The 18,006-nt window shown below is 36.6% G+C and overlaps 1 protein-coding gene across 1 annotated transcript in view; it reads left to right on the forward strand.

Annotated features, from left to right (window-relative positions):
* Pmm2 (phosphomannomutase) overlaps positions 1-18,006 on the forward strand; it is a gene marked incomplete at its 5' end in the record, with an annotated part of 66,674 nt that overhangs the window by 32,121 nt on the left and 16,547 nt on the right. The window contains 3 exon segments of the mRNA XM_053772260.2: positions 2,656-2,847; positions 14,497-14,572; positions 17,717-17,796. Coding sequence (XP_053628235.1) covers positions 2,656-2,847; positions 14,497-14,572; positions 17,717-17,796 — 348 coding nt within the window.

The following is an 18,006-nucleotide window of genomic DNA, read 5'->3' on the forward strand; positions in this document are numbered from 1 at the left end:
TTTTTGGATTGAATGTGTAGATAACTGTAAATTTCGAATAAGTTTTTCAGAGAAAATTGCTATAATGTGCCAAAATAATATCTCCTAGGTTTGTATACATATATCCAACGACTTCTTAGTCATGAGAAGGTATAGTAGTACCATTCAAAACTACCATACTCTCACTGATAGATTAAAATTTCGGAAAAATATTCTGTTCTCATATACAGTACGTGCTTTTTTCAGCTGTTTTGTAATCTTTCATTTTCCATACAAAGCTTCATATTTCACTTAACCCTTTGAGGGTCGACAGGCCCTCTCCGAAACTCGTTCTCAGGGTCGGCCAAATTTAAAAAAAAAAAAAATTATTTTCTCTTATGAAAAGATAGAGAATCTTTTCCCGATCATAAAGACACCAAAAGTTTGAAATTTGATAGAAAACTTACGAAATTATGCTCTCGCAAAGTTAGCGGTCTCGGCGAAGTTTACGCATCGGCGATTTTGCCCACTTTGAGCCCCATTTTCGGCCAATTTCACTGTACTAGTCGACAAAAAACATGAATATTCCGCTAGAACTCCATTTTTTCTATCGAATGGGTGCAAGAAACCACTCATTTATGAAATACAACTATCCAGTACAGTGGTCAGAATTTAGCAATTTTGCCAATTTCACACAAATTTCAAAAGATGCCAATTTCCGAATAGGGTCCAGAATAAACAAGAAAGACATTCCTGGCACTAAAATGACATTTCCTCTAGTCATTAGTCACGTCTCAAGGCCCCTCTTATATTCTTTTGCTTTCCAGTTTGAATTTTTATTTTCACAAAAAATATAAGATTTACTCTTATGCAGACTACTGCATTAGTGTAAAAAATGGTATAAATATTATTGGTGCACTTGTGAAAGAATATTAGACTCACCAGTTGACGTGTATTGCACGCTTGGCACGATTTGTTTACTTTTGAAGTTTGGTAAAAATCGAACATTTCTGCTACTTTGAGCTCAATTTCAAGGCACCTTTCTTTGTAAAACCAGTCAAAATCATCTCAATTTCTGTAATATGTCTTCCATTCTATAAAATGAGACCAAGAAAACTAGAATACAACAATAAATACCATACAAAAATGCACTGCAAAGTCGCTGATTTATTAAAAAAAAAATGGTCAAAGTTTTTTTTTCTCATTATGCACTGTGTGCTGCAGGATTTTTTTTAGACTGTGCACACTGACCACATAGACCCATTCTTTCATATGAAGGCCTACCAGCTTTCTCCCACTAGATTTGAGGCCGCTAGAATTTATGAGTACTAGTACGTTAAAAACCCCTACGCGTAAGACGTACTAGTACGACGAAAACCCTCAAAGGGTTAAATTGCATATGCTTGGCTAATCTCTGAAGTTCTAGTGTTTATGAATTTTTTTTTCTTTTGGTGTCTCCTGGATGGAGTCATTCTCACAGTCTCCACATGCATATTAAAAACAAGCCTGGCCCAGGGCTGGGCTTCATGAATAGGTAAACTCTCGAAACCCATCAAAGGTATATCTTCATAAATGTTTACCTGTGGTCATATACTGTACACTGCAATCTTCATAATCATTATGGCTGGTCATTGAGAAGGATATCTCAGCTTATATTTTTTTAGGTATTGAGTAGTGCATGTATGAATGGTATTTGTTATTTGGTACTCCTCTACATTCCTTTTATGCCATGCTTTGAGGATGGGCTGTATTATAGTAGTGCTACACATGCTGATCATCAAGTTGTAAAATTAAGGGTTTTCAGGTTGCCAGAAGAAACCCATTACTGCAATTGTGGTATTAGGTGACTTCTCCTTAAATTGTTAATAATAATAACGATACAGGTACAACACCAGTTTTCCAGCACCCTTGGTTCCTAGGCTTTGCTGGTATGTCACTTTTGCTGAACCAACAGAAGACATAATAATAATAATAATTAACAACACACCTCTGACCCACCATTTTCTGCTGGAAACTTAAATACAGTATTAGCATAAATGGAACAGGTTTATTTATTACTGTACTTACAAGAATGTTGCAGTACTACCATTACTAAGTAGTAAATTTTAGAATTTTACTGAAATGGTAGAACTAATCACACAGGTTTTTTGTTAGCAAATTATGTAAATAAAACAATCAAGGGATCACTACCAATAACTGCAGTGTAAACAATGTAAGTGAGCACTGTATATTGTATGCCATCTGTGACCACCCAGTAAACTATTTTGGCAAAATGCAGACTTATAATTTTGTCTGGTCTAGAAGAGGTATTTTACGATACATTACCGGTAAATTGATATTGTACCTGTAATAATTGTAATTAATCCTTACTAGGTCATATCTTGGGTATATATTTTCCTCAATAAGCTATCAGTTGAGAATACTGGCCTTTCATTTTTTCACATTATGCAAAACCTTCATTTGTTCTTAAACATTTGTTGATCTGGAGGAGACTGATAAGTTCAGGTACATAATGTGTAAGAAATGGAGGCACTTTTTTTCATTACGTTATTCTGGTTGAGATGAAACCTGATCATGATGTATGCTACATGTTTTGAGATTTCAGTTCCATGATTCTCAAACTTGAGAAGAACTTGATGATTTATGAGACTTTTGTGATTGACATTCATTATATTTTTTATTCATTTTATTTTACAGTGTATCCAAAGCCACATGGGAGAAGAAAAACTACAGAAGTTCATTAATTTTTCCTTGCGATACATGTCTGACATCACCTTGCCTGTAAAGCGTGGAACATTCATAGAGTTTCGCAATGGTCTCATCAATGTTTGTCCAGTTGGTCGCAGCTGTTCACAGGAAGAACGAGACCAGTTTGGTGAATATGACAAAGTAAGCATAGTTTACAAAGTATAGTGTAATTCTTTTTACTACACTTGACAGCTGTAAATTTTACTTCTGGCTTGTACTGACTGGTTTGTTCACTTAATTTAGCTGTTTTTGCATTGAGTGTGTGTTGGGGTGATCTTATAAACCTAGCTTATAAAGCAATGATTATTGTGCTAAACATATTGAGAATACTATATATATTTTTGTTGTAGCATAGCAAAAATTGGCCTCAATATCACAGTTCATGTATACAGCTACACCATTGATTTTTCAGCGCCCTAGGTTCCAATTCTTGCCAGAATATTGATTTACAAACTAGTGTATGTTAGAAATTATTGTACTTTAATCCAAAGCCCTAAAATACCATTAAGAAATAAGAAACAAATGGAAATTCCTGCTTCTAGCCTAAGTGAAGAGAAGCAAGGAAAAAATGTCTGTTGTCTCTCTCTTTTCTTCCCATCATATATCAAAAATAACTTCCTTGAAATAACATTTCTCCAATTAATATTTTGAATCACAACCAGTCTCTCATGTTAATCATGTCCAAGGATTTTTATCTTTTACTCCATGTCAGATACAACAGACTGCTGCTTATTTCTTGACAACATTCAGTGATGCTGAGTAACTATAATTCCACTTTTACACATTTTGTTTAGAGGGAAACATACGATACGTAACACAACTTTTATCATCTCCTACCCATTAACACTGTTAATGAAGAACTCTTAAAGATATCAGTCTGAATGACTACTAATAAACTCACACTTAACATTGACAAGACCTTCTACATGATGTATGGGAATATAGCTACAAATGTCCAGCTAAATGTTATGATTAATGGTTCTCCCATTCCTAAACAAAGCGAAGGAAAATTCCTAGATCTGTTCCTAGACAGAAGCAACTTGAAATTCGACACATTACAAAAAAAAGTATCCAAATCAGTTAGCATCCTCTCCAAGATAGGTTAGTATACACCTCAAGCAGCACTACTTACATTATACTACTCTTTAATCTATCCCTACTTCACCTATACTATTTGTACCTGGGGATCTACTATCGCAAATCACCTTAAGCCAATAATGACATAACAAAACGCAGCTATATGAACTATCACCCAGTTTGCTGCCAGACAGTACACTCTCCCACTCTTCAATAGCCTAAACCTACTTAATATACACAAAATTTACTAATATTACTGTGCATACTACATATACAGGACAATAAATTCTAATATCAATCCTGTCCTGAATCTGTTTCTTGACAGTTGCAACAGAACTCGTAGGCATAATACTAGACACAAAAATCTCTGATATTCCCCACATCTGGCTCAATCTTTGTAAAAACTCAATGTGCATCAAAGGACCTAATTCTGGAACTCTCTACCTGATAGCTCCAGAGCTCTGTCTACCAGCTGCTTCAAAGCTACTGTCATAAAACACTTCTTTTCCCTGATGTGATTCTAACAACAATTTATTATGTTGATTGATTCTTTTATCCTGTGTTGTCCCTGTCATTCCTTCAACTCGTGTACTTAGCTTCAGCCTTAATGTATCACTAATTATAATGTTATTAATTGCTAAATACCTCCATTATAATAAAAACTATATACAGTGGAACCTCTACTTGCGAGCGTGTCCACGTGTGAGTTTTTCCAAATACGAGCAGTCGATGGGTCGATTTTTTGCTTCCACACGCAAGCAAAATTTCCACGAGCGAGCAGACTCCAAGGCAGGTTCCTTGACACTGGTGAGGGGCTCTTGCTCTTGATCTCGGCAATTGTATCTCATTTGTTCGTTGGACTATCCTATTGAAACTTGGGCAATGTATGATGGAAAGATGCTTCTTAACCCTTTCATGGTCCAGAGGCAAAATTTCAAAGTGTGCACCAATGTCCAAGAATTTTCAAAAAATAATTTAGTTACTTTTTCTTATGAAATTGTAGAGAATCTTTTTCTGAAGGTAATGAAACAAAAAGTATGAAATTTGATGGAAAATTGACGAAATTATGCTCTCGCGATTTTGCCGACTTTGACTCCCATTATAGGCCAATTACATTATTCCAGTTGACCAAATTCTTAGCTATTTCACTAGTATTACTTCTATTCTATTGATTGAGCACAAAAAATTGCCAAGTCAACTGTTTCAACTACAAAATAAAGTGATTGGAAATTGGTAATTTGGCCAATTTAACACAAAGTTCAAAATATTCCAATTTCAAAATAGGGTCCAGAATAAACAATGAAGTCATTCCTGGCACTAAACTAACATTTCCTCTGTTCATTAGTTATGTTTTCAGGCTTTACAAATGAATTCCATTTTGATTTTTTATTCGCATAATTAATTTTTATTCAAACCAAAAAATAGAAGATTTACTGTTATGCAATATTGTAATAATTATATAAATATCATCACCACATTTGTGAATGTATATTAGACCCACCAGCTGGCGTGTATTAGATGTGTGAGGTCGTTTGTTTACTCTTGGTCATCAGCAAAAATTTAACATTTTCGCTAATTTGAGCTCAGTTTCAAGCCATTTCCAGTACTAAAACCAATCAAAATCATCTCTATTTCTGTAATATAGCTTCCATTCTAAGAATTCGCAAACACAACTATAAAAAACATATGAAAAAACACTGCAAAGTCACTGTTTTAATAAAAAATCACGGTCTCAGTTTTTTTTCTCTCATTATACACTGTGTGCTGCAGGATTTGTTTTATGTGGTGCACACATACCACATAGATGTATTCTCTCATATCTAGGCCCAAATTTACCACTCACAGTTTATCAGAGTGAGCTAAGCTCATGGCGTAGATCTACGGTTTGGACCCTCAACGTAAAGCCGTAGATCTACGGCATGGACCCTGAAAGGGTTAATGTACACCAAAAATGAAAGAAATCTAAGCGTAAAAAATGGAGTTCACTTTTCAGCAATTAGTCACCCCTTAGCGGTAATTTCGAATGGTTTTTATGGTTGTATTCTCATTTTTTTTGGTCTCATTTGATAGAATGAAAGTTATATTACAGAAATAGATATGATTTTGATTGCTTTCACGACAAAAAGTGACATGAAATTGATCTCAACCTAGGACAAATGGTCAATTGCTTGGCTGTTTCAGAGTAAACAAATGACGTCACTGTCCATTCCAATATGCAGTCATGAATGGGTTGACATTATTTATACAATTATTGCAATAAGGAATAACAGTAAATCATATATTTTTTTGTGTGAATAAAAATTACAAATTATTTATATAATAATAATAATAATAATAATAATAATATGTGGACATGTCAGCGGATGGGTCTATGAAAGATGAGGTGAATCATAGAATTGATGAGGGGAAAAGGGTGAGTGGTGCACTTAGGAGTCTCTGGAGACAAAGAACTTTGTCCTTGGAGGCAAAGGGGGGAATGTATGAGAGCATATTTTTACCAACGCTCTTATATGGGTGTGAAGCATGGGTGATGAATGTTGCAGCGACGAGAAGGCTGGAGGCAGTGGAGATGTCTTGTCTGAGGGCAATGTGTGGTGTGAATATAATGCAGAGAATTCGTAGTTTGGAAGTTAGGAGGAGGTGCGGGATTACCAAAACTGTTGTCCAGAGGGCTGACGAAGGGTTGTTGAGGTGGTTCGGACATGTGGAGAGAATGGAGCGAAACAGAATAACTTCAAGAGTGTATCAGTCTGTAGTGGAAGGAAGGCGGGGTAGGGGTCGGCCTAGGAAAGGTTGGAGGGAGGGGGTAAAGGAGGTTTTGTGTGCGAGGGGCTTGGACTTCCAGCAGGCATGCGTGAGCGTGTTTGATAGGAGTGAATGGAGACAAATGGTTTTTAATACTTGACGTGCTGTTGGAGCGTGAGCAAAGTAACATTTATGAAGGGGTTCAGGGAAACCGGCAGGCTGGACTTGAGTCCTGGAGATGGGAAGTACAGTGCCTGCACTCTGAAGGAGGGGTGTTAATGTTGCAGTTTAAAAACTGTAGTGTAAAGCACCCTTCTGGCAAGACAGTGATGGAGTGAATGATGGTGAAAGTTTTTCTTTTTCGGGCCACCCTGCCTTGGTGGGAATCGGCCAGTGTGATAATAAAATAAAAATGTATAATAATAATATAATAATAATGTACTACATATAACAATTATAATAGACGGCTTCAAAAGGCCGTCACTAGATGGCAGTGTTTACCACAACAAAGAGTATATACAGGTCCGCCATCACAAATCCGGCAATCAGTTATTTGGCACTAATTTTGGCTAGCACAATTTCAAATTTCCAGGGTCGCCACACCAACCTGCTGGTACTGTCTGGTGGTGCTACTTGCTGCATAAGTCATTCCAATTTCTTTTTCTCCATTTATTGTTTTAACCTGCTTGCTTTTAGCCCTAGCCATGGTTCCAATGAATAAAAGAAATGCTTCTCATTATGTAAAGCACCTACACAGTACATTATCCATTAAAGATAAAGTGGCTTTGAAGCCACCGTTGGTTGTCATGAACTCAGTCTCATGAAGGAGGAGAATATGCTTTATTATTTCACTAATATCAACACTACAGCTTATTTGCCTTTCACAGTTGATCTAATATGACATAAGAAACAATTTAAATAACATAAAACATGTTAAATACTCCAGAATGAATAATATTTGGCATAACACCGAGCAGTTCGACGAAGGTATGAAGAGGACATATGGTATACAAATACCATTCTCCTATCCCTGTCTTGGTGGGTTATATTAGAGGAAACGGAGTGTAGCACAGGGCTAACTGTGATATACACTTGTACTGCACCATAAACATGAAACAAAAAAGTTATTTTCTCTCTATAGATTATCACATATAGCAGCATATGTATAGAGAACCTAGGATAACCCCCAAAAAAAGTCAACGTGGCTTATTTTTAGTACCTGGCTTGGGTTAGCCATATGTGATTTTTGGTAAATATTCGATTCCCAGCCAGGGTAGAAACATTAGGCATGTTTCTTTACACCTGTTGTCTATGAACATTAAAATGGTATAAAATACCGACAGGTTGTTAGGTAAGACACATATGCAACAGTTAGTTATCTTTATTACGAAACGTTTCGCCTACACAGTAGGCTTCTTCAGTCGAGTACAGAAAAGTTGATAGAAGCAGAAGAGACTTGAAGATGATGTAATCAGTCCATCACCCTATCTACTTTTCTATCAACTTTTCTGTACTCGACTGAAGAAGACTACTGTGTAGGCGAAACGTTTCGTAATAAAGATACCTAACTGTTGCATATGTGTCTTACCTAACAACCTGTCGGTATTTTATACCATTTTAATGTTCAATCTGTCAGACACTGCAACACAAGGGTATCTTGGTACAGACCTGAAGTCAACTTCGACAACCTCTACTAGTGAGAACTGCTGGATTTGAGAGGGACCTGACCTCACAACATCTGCGTTCTACTAGTGACCTACGTCTCACCTCCTGGCGCTATATAAGGCTCCATCCTGTCACTTCAACTTCATATTGTTTCAGACTTCGGAACAATGCTCTTCTCCAGACTGAGGGACTGACCACCTCAAAACTTTAAGGGTGATGGACTGATTACATCGTCTTCAAGTCTCTTCTGCTTCTATCAACTTTTCTGTACTCGACTGAAGAAGCCTACTGTGTAGGCGAAACGTTTCGTAATAAAGATACCTAACTGTTGCATATGTGTCTTACCTAACAACCTGTTGTCTATGTTCACCCATCAGTAAATGGGTACCTGGGTGTTAGCCGACTAGTGTGGGTGTTATCCTGGGACACTGACCTAATTTTCTTGAAATATTCTGCATAACAAGCGGCTTTCTATACAGTAGCATGTCACTGATGTCAGCTAGGCCTGTATACCTTGTACATGTATGTGTAGTAAATAAAGATAATATTACATGTAGTATTATTATTATTATTATTATTTATTTTAGGTAGTAGGTTGGTAGACAGCAACCACCCAGGGAAGTACTACCGTCCTGCCAGATGACTGTGAAACAGAAACCTGTAACTGTTTTGCATGATGGTAGGATTGCTGGTTTCTTTTTCTGTCTCATAAACACGCTAGATAACAGGGATATCTTGCTACTCCTACTTACACTTTGGTCACACTTCACAGACACGCACATACATATATATATATATACATACATCTAGGTTTTTCTCCTTTTTCTAAATAGCTCTTGTTCTTCTTTATTTCTTCTATTGTCCATGGGGAAGTGGAAAAGAATCTTTCCTCCGTAAGCCATGCGTGTCGTATGAGGCGACTAAAATGCCGGGAGCAATGGGCTGGTAACCCCTTCTCCTGTAGACATTTACTAAAAAAGAGAAGAAGAGAAACTTTATAAAACTGGGATGCTTAAATGTGCGTGGATGTAGTGCGGATGACAAGAAACAGATGACTGCTGATGTTATGAATGAAAAGAAGTTGGATGTCCTGGCCCTAAGCGAAACAAAGCTGAAGGGGGTAGGGGAGTTTCAGTGGGGGGAAATAAATGGGATTAAATCTGGAGTATCTGAGAGAGTTAGAGCAAAGGAAGGGGTAGCAGTAATGTTAAATGATCAGTTATGGAAGGAGAAAAGAGAATATGAATGTGTAAATTCAAGAATTATGTGGATTAAAGTAAAGGTTGGATGCGAGAAGTGGGTCATAATAAGCGTGTATGCACCTGGAGAAGAGAGGAATGCAGAGGAGAGAGAGAGATTTTGGGAGATGTTAAGTGAATGTATAGGAGCCTTTGAACCAAGTGAGAGAGTAATTGTGGTAGGGGACCTGAATGCTAAAGTAGGAGAAACTTTTAGAGAGGGTGTGGTAGGTAAGTTTGGGGTGCCAGGTGTAAATGCTAATGGGAGCCCTTTGATTGAACTTTGTATAGAAAGGGGTTTAATTATAGGTAATACATATTTTAAGAAAAAGAGGATAAATAAGTATACAAGATATGATGTAGGGCGAAATGACAGTAGTTTGTTGGATTATGTATTGGTAGATAAAAGACTGTTGAGTAGACTTCAGGATGTACATGTTTATAGAGGGGCCACAGATATATCAGATCACTTTCTAGTTGTAGCTACACTGAGAGTAAAAGGTAGATGGGATACAAGGAGAATAGAAGCATCAGGGAAGAGAGAGGTGAAGGTTTAAAAACTAAAAGAGGAGGCAGTTAGGGTAAGATATAAACAGCTATTGGAGGATAGATGGGCTAACGAGAGCATAGGCAATGGGGTCGAAGAGGTATGGGGTAGGTTTAAAAATGTAGTGTTAGAGTGTTCAGCAGAAGTTTGTGGTTACAGGAAAGTGGGTGCGGGAGGGAAGAGGAGCGATTGGTGGAATGATGATGTAAAGAGAGTAGTAAGGGAGAAAAAGTTAGCATATGAGAAGTTTTTACAAAGTAGAAGTGATGCAAGGAGGGAAGAGTATATGGAGAAAAAGAGAGAGGTTAAGAGAGTGGTGAAGCAATGTAAAAAGAGAGCAAATGAGAGAGTGGGTGAGATGTTATCAACAAATTTTGTTGAAAATAAGAAAAAGTTTTGGAGTGAGATTAACAAGTTAAGAAAGCCTAGAGAACAAATGGATTTGTCAGTTAAAAATAGGAGAGGAGAGTTATTAAATGGAGAGTTAGAGGTATTGGGAAGATGGAGGGAATATTTTGAGGAATTGTTAAATGTTGATGAAGATAGGGAAGCTGTGATTTCGTGTATAGGACAAGGAGGAATAACATCTTGTAGGAGTGAGGAAGAGCCAGTTGTGAGTGTGGGGGAAGTTCGTGAGGCAGTAGGTAAAATGAAAGGGGGTAAGGCAGCCGGGATTGATGGGATAAAGATAGAAATGTTAAAAGCAGGTGGGGATATAGTTTTGGAGTGGTTGGTGCAATTATTTAATAAATATATGGAAGAGGGTAAGGTACCTAGGGATTGGCAGAGAGCATGCATAGTTCCTTTGTATAAAGGCAAAGGGGATAAAAGAGAGTGCAAAAATTATAGGGGGATAAGTCTGCTGAGTATACCTGGTAAAGTGTATGGTAGAGTTATTATTGAAAGAATTAAGAGTAAGACGGAGAATAGGATAGCAGATGAACAAGGAGGCTTTAGGAAAGGTAGGGGGTGTGTGGACCAGGTGTTTACAGTGAAACATATAAGTGAACAGTATTTAGATAAGGCTAAAGAGGTCTTTGTGGCATTTATGGATTTGGAAAAGGCGTATGACAGGGTGGATAGGGGGGCAATGTGGCAGATGTTGCAAGTGTATGGTGTAGGAGGTAGGTTACTGAAAGCAGTGAAGAGTTTTTACGAGGATAGTGAGGCTCAAGTTAGAGTATGTAGGAAAGAGGGAAATTATTTCCCAGTAAAAGTAGGCCTTAGACAAGGATGTGTGATGTCACCGTGGTTGTTTAATATATTTATAGATGGGGTTGTAAGAGAAGTAAATGCGAGGGTCTTGGCAAGAGGCGTGGAGTTAAAAGATAAAGAATCACACACAAAGTGGGAGTTGTCACAGCTGCTCTTTGCTGATGACACTGTGCTCTTGGGAGATTCTGAAGAGAAGTTGCAGAGATTGGTGGATGAATTTGGTAGGGTGTGCAAAAGAAGAAAATTAAAGGTGAATACAGGAAAGAGTAAGGTTATGAGGATAACAAAAAGATTAGGTGATGAAAGATTGAATATCAGATTGGAGGGAGAGAGTATGGAGGAGGTGAATGTATTCAGATATTTGGGAGTGCACGTGTCAGCGGATGGGTCTATGAAAGATGAGGTGAATCATAGAATTGATGAGGGGAAAAGAGTGAGGGGTGCACTTAGGAGTCTGTGGAGACAAAGAACTTTGTCCTTGGAGGCAAAGAGGGGAATGTATGAGAGTATAGTTTTACCAACGCTCTTATATGGGTGTGAAGCATGGGTGGTGAATGTTGCAGCGAGGAGAAGGCTGGAGGCAGTGGAGATGTCATGTCTGAGGGCAATGTGTGGTGTGAATATAATGCAGAAAATTCGTAGTTTGGAAGTTAGGAGGAGGTGCGGGATTACCAAAACTGTTGTCCAGAGGGCTGAGGAAGGGTTGTTGAGGTGGTTCGGACATGTAGAGAGAATGGAGCGAAACAGAATGACTTCAAGAGTGTGTCAGTCTGTAGTGGAAGGAAGGCGGGGTAGGGGTCGGCCTAGGAAAGGTTGGAGAGAGGGGGTAAAGGAGGTTTTGTGTGCGAGGGGCTTGGACTTCCAGCAGGCATGCGTGAGCATGTTTGATAGGAGTGAATGGAGACAAATGGTTTTTAATACTTGACGTGCTGTTGGAGTGTGAGCAAAGTAACATTTATGAAGGGGTTCAGGGAAACCGGCAGGCTGGACTTGAGTCCTGGAGATGGGAAGTACAGTGCCTGCACTCTGAAGGAGGGGTGTTAATGTTGCAGTTTAAAAACTGTAGTGTAAAGCACCCTTCTGGCAAGACAGTGATGGAGTGAATGATGGTGAAAGTTTTTCTTTTTCGGGCCACCCTGCCTTGGTGGGAATCGGCCAGTGTGATAATAATAAAAATAATAAAATTATTATTATTATATTATTTTCTCAGTTGTTTGTTGGGTTATTATTATTCAAACTTGGGCAATGTATGATGGAAAGATAATTCTTCACGTACACCAAAAATGAAAGAAATCAGACCATAAATAGCGGAATTTACGTCTCAGCCATTAGCGGCCGCTTAGCGGTATATTTTTGTATGATTGTTTTGGTTATACATGTATTCTCATTTTTTCGGTCTCATTTGATAGAATGAAAGATATGTTACAGAAATAGATATGATTTTGATTGCTTTCATGATGAAAAGTACCTTGAAATTGCACTCACAGTAGCGAAAATGTTCTATTCTTTAGCGAAGCTCAAGAGTAAACAAATGACGTCACCGTCCAATACCTGTCTTATTGAAACTTGGGCAATGTATGATGGAAAGATGCTTCTTAACTTACAACAAAAATAAAAAGACGGACGATAAATAAGGGAGTTAACTTCTCAGCCATTAGCTGCCTCTTTGCAGTATATTTTCGTATTGTTTTTATGGTTTTATTCTTATTTTTTTTGACTCATTTGATAGAATGGAAGATATATTACAGAAATAGACATGATTTTGATTGCTTTCATGACGAAAAGTACCTAGAAATTGAGCTCAAAGTAGCGGAAATGTTCAATTTTTGCCGATGTTCAATGAACTGTGTAAGTCAAATTGGTTAATTTTATTAAGTGTATTCTAACCTAACCACTCTGTAATCCGGCAAACTCAGTAATCCAGTACACTACAGGTTCCATTGATGCCGGATTTGTGATGGAGGACCTGTATCATGTTTCTATGTTATTTTTATTGTTTGTTATGTCATATTAGATGAACTGTGATAGATAAATAAACCGTATAGATGATATTAGTGAAATTATTCATGAAGCATTTTGCCTGGTCTCCAGACAAACTCTCGTCCACCACCGACACCACCCATACCACTACATGAATGACATATTTTATTCATTCTAGAGTATATATCATGTTTCTGTGTTATTCATATTGTTTGTTATGTCATATTAGATGAACTGTGATATATAAATAAGCCGTATAGATGATATTAGCTAAATTATTCATGAAGTATTTTGCCCGGTCCCCAGACAAACTCGTCCACCGCCGACACCACCCATACCACCACATGAATGACATATTTTATTCATTTTAGAGTTTATATCAGGTTTGTATGTTACTTATATTGTTTATTATGTCATATTAGATGAAGTGAGATAGATAAATAAGCCGTAGAGTTGATATTAGCGAAATTATTGAAGTACAAAATTCCACTGGAATGGATTAATTGCATTTCAGTTAATTTAAATGAGGAAAACTGACTCTGCAAATGAGCAAATCCAGTTGCAAGCAAGGTCATGGAACGGATTAAACTCGCAGGTAGAGGTTCCACTGCATTCTTATTCACATATACTTGTAATTATAATTTAATTTTAAGGTTGCCTGAAATGCCTTACATAATAAGAGGCTTTATATAAAGTAGTTTATATATGACACTCATACTAATTGCATTATATACTGTATTCCACTTTATAGAAATACAGTTTGTTCATTTAATGTACCTAACCAGCTTCCCCCTCATACCAGCCAGTTTTTGGGGGATTCAGACATTTTCAAGGCAATCATTTTCTATAAATATAAAACCTGACTTATGTGAGGTATTACCAATAGTAAGGTGGTGGTGGTTTATTTGTCAGGAAACAAGTATCTCCTGACAGAGGTCTTTGTCAGATGCTTATCTGTTAGGTGATTAGGCATCCAGTGGCCTACCATAGCTACCTTTTGCACCCCATTTAATTACCAATGAGCCACCACATGGTTGTGTCCTCAGATGGTTCAAATAGAGGATAAAAATTGCCTTAATGCAATAGAGTATTTTTTATGTATGTAAAAAATAAGAAAAACAGATAAAATTATAATTTTTTTATTATTTTCCTTACTAAGTACTGTAGTTGTTTAAGCCTTTGCTGACTAAATTTCAATTGCTGAGTTTGCCCTTACTATTGACAACTCATGAGCAGTACAGCGTATACTGTGTAAGAACTGTTGTAAGAGTTAGAGGTGTGTGGTTTAGTAATCCTAAATACTATGGCAATTTTGTGTTTCAGGAACACCGCATCAGAGAAAAGTTCATTCAGGCTTTAGAAGCAGAGTTTCCCGATTCTGGATTGGCTTTCTCCATCGGCAAGTTATTTTATCTATTTTTTTAAGACTTTCTATATATTTTTGTAATGTGTGAACATTTTAACTGTGGTTGCAAAGGGTTATGTTATCAGTTGATCTGCATAAATGTAAGTACTGTGTACTTTAGATACAAATCACTTATTTATTAATTGTTTATCCATTAATACCGAACAATAAATTATAATTTTTTTAACACACTGGCTGTCTTTCACCAAGGCAAGGTGACTCAAAAAAGAAGAAACAAAGTTTTTTCTTTTTACATTTAGTAGTTTATACCGGAGAAGGGGTTACTAGCCCCTTGCTTCCTCTTACGATACACATGCCTTGTGGAGTAAGGATTCTTCTCCACTTTCCCATGGAGAAAATTTCAAAATATTTTATAAAATATTCAGTGTGAAATGTTCATGAAGGTAACTAGACCTTAAGAAACACTCAAGCATGAGTGTTACTTTATATTTGTAGCCAACAAAAAGTAGGAAAAAAGCACCAAACATTTTGGATCACATAAATAAGTTTTAGAACAGATAATGTACAATGTTATAAATATTGGATCATCCATTTTCTGTGATCCAAACAGTGTACATAACTAACAGAAAACAAAGCAAGTCGGGGAACATAGAAAGCCTCTTTATAAGCTAAACAACTTCATTTGGTATCATTGAGTTCTGCCATTGTTTCAGTTTGTTACACAGTGATGTACTGTATATTATTGGAACTATTTTGATGATTTAAATTCATGAGCTTTCAGTGGATTGCTTGCTACAAAAGACAAATATAATCCATTTGATGTGACTTTAAATAGTTCCGTTCATTTTCACTTCGTATGCATTCTCTGATAAGGTTTGTGTCTGCAAATGTATAAATATGCTTATATGCTAGTAGTGATTTCAAATGAAGTCTTTATAAATGGCTGAATATAAGCAGTTCACTAAGAAAGGAAGGATTAATTGATTATAAAATTGTCATATTTCTTTCTGTCTTATAAAGACATAAGATGACAGGTACATTTTGTTACTTATATTTAGTCCATACTACACATGCAGGTTCATGTATGAGCATACACACCCATCTTGAGTTTTCTTCTATATTCTTAACCCTTTCAGGGTCCAGAGGCCAAATTTCAAAGTGTGCACCAGTGTCCAAGAATTTTCAAAAAATAATTTTGTTATTTTTTCTTATGAAATGGTAGAGAATCTTTTTCTGAAGGTAATAAAACAAAAAGTACGAAATTTGGTGGAAAACTGACAAAATTATGCTCTCTCGCAAATTTTGATGTGTCAGCGATATTTACGCATCAGCGATTTTGCTGACTTTGACTCCCATTTTAGGCCAATTACCTTATTCCAGTTGACCAAATTCTTAGTTATTTCAATAGTGTTACTTCTATTCTATCGATTGAGCACAAGAAATCACCAAGTCAACTGTTTCAACTACAAAATAATGTGATCGGAAATTGGTAATTTGGCCACTTTGCACTAAAGTTCAAAATATTCCAGTTTCAAAATAGGGTCCAGAATAAACAATGCAGGCATTCCTGGCACTAAACTAACATTTCCTCTGTTCATTAGTTACGTTTTCAGGCTTTACAAATGAATTCCATTTTGATTTTTTATTCACATAATGAATTTTTATTCAAACCAAAAAATAGAAGACTTACTGTTATGCAATATTGCAATAATTGTATAAATAATATCACCACATTTGTGAATGTATATTAGACCCACCAGCTGTCGTGTATTAGACGTGTGAGGTCGTTTGTTTACTCTTGAACATGGACAAAAATTTAACATTTTCACTACTTTGAGCTCAATTTCAAGGCATTTCCAATACTAAAACCAATAAAAATCATCTCTATTTCTGTAATATATCTTCCATTCTATCAAATGAGACCAAGAAATCGCAAATACACCCATAAAAAACATACAAAAAAAACACTGCAAATTTGCTGTTTTAATCAAAATTTATGGTCTAAGTTTTTTTTTCTCTCATTTTGCACTGTGTGCTGCAGGATTTGTTTTATGTGGTGCACACATACCACATAGATGTATTCTCTCATATCTAGGCCCAAATTTACTTCTCACAGCTTATCAGAGTGAGCTGAGCTCATGGCGTAGATCTACGGTTTGGACCCTCAATGTAAAGCCGTAGATCTACGGCACAGACCCTGAAAGGGTTAATAGTTCTTGTTCTTAATAATTTTTACCTTCCTCTCCATGGGGTAGTGTTAAAGAATCCTTCCTTTGTAAGCCATGTATGTCATGAAAGGTGACTAAAATGCCAGAAGCAAGAAGCTAATAACCCTTCTCCTATAAAATTACTAAATTAAAAAAGAACATTTTTAAGTTTGGATGTTTGAATGTGCATGGATGTAGTACAGATGATAAAGAATTGACTGTGGAGTTTATGAGTGAAAAGAAGCTAAATTTAAGCAAAACAAATCTGAAGGGAGTAGGAGAATTTCAGTGAGGAGAAATAAATAGGATGAGGTCTGGTGTATCTGAGAGTTAGAGCTAAGGAAGGAGTGGCTGTGATATTGAATGATCAGTTAAGGAAGGAAAAAAGGGAATATAAATGTATAAATTTAAGAATTAAGAGAAACTTTTGTTTTTCTTTTTGGGCCACCCTGCCTTGGTGGGATATGGCCGGTTTGTTTGAAAAAAAAAAATCAAGAATTATGGAGATTAAAATAAGGGCAGGATGTACATGGGAAAGAGAGAGAGAGAGAAATTTTAGATGTTAAGCAAGTGTTTAGAGAGTTTTGACCCTAATGAAAAAGTAATTGTTCTGACGGTCCTAAATGATGAAATGGGAGAAACTGTTGTAGAAGGCATAGTAGGTAAGTTTGGGGTGCCAAGGGTAAATAATAATGGGGGCCTTTAACCCTTTCAGGGTCTGTCCCTGGTGTGTTAAAAAAAATTAATGGGTTATAACCAGGCATGACTCAGTATGATTTAACATTAATTTCTAAAATGCATTTTGATTCTTGATGGCAAGTGCCTTCTTTCATTATGAAAGATATTCTTTTTATTGGTATGCATTAGTATGCATACCTGCCATGATTGTGTTTAATGATATTACATTTATCAACTGATGTAGTAGCAATCAATCATTCTGTGCTTATTTAATTTTGTATCTTTTTATCAGGTGGCCAAATTAGCTTTGATGTTTTTCCAAAAGGATGGGACAAAACCTACTGTTTACGTTTTGTCGAAAAGGATTTTGACGTAAGTTTTATGATGAAATTATTATTATTATTATATTCCACACTTTCACTGTCATTCATTCATTTACTGTCATGTCAGAAGCTGTTGACATCACACTTCAGATGACTTTCACTGCAGTATCCCTACCCCTCCTTCAGAGTACAGACTCTGTACTTCCCGCCTCCAGGACTCATGTCTAGCTAATTTGTTTGCTTGAGTAATGTGTTCTCT

Source organism: Cherax quadricarinatus, chromosome 23 (genome assembly GCF_038502225.1).
Source record: "Cherax quadricarinatus isolate ZL_2023a chromosome 23, ASM3850222v1, whole genome shotgun sequence".
NCBI classification, from domain to species: Eukaryota; Metazoa; Arthropoda; class Malacostraca; order Decapoda; family Parastacidae; genus Cherax; species Cherax quadricarinatus.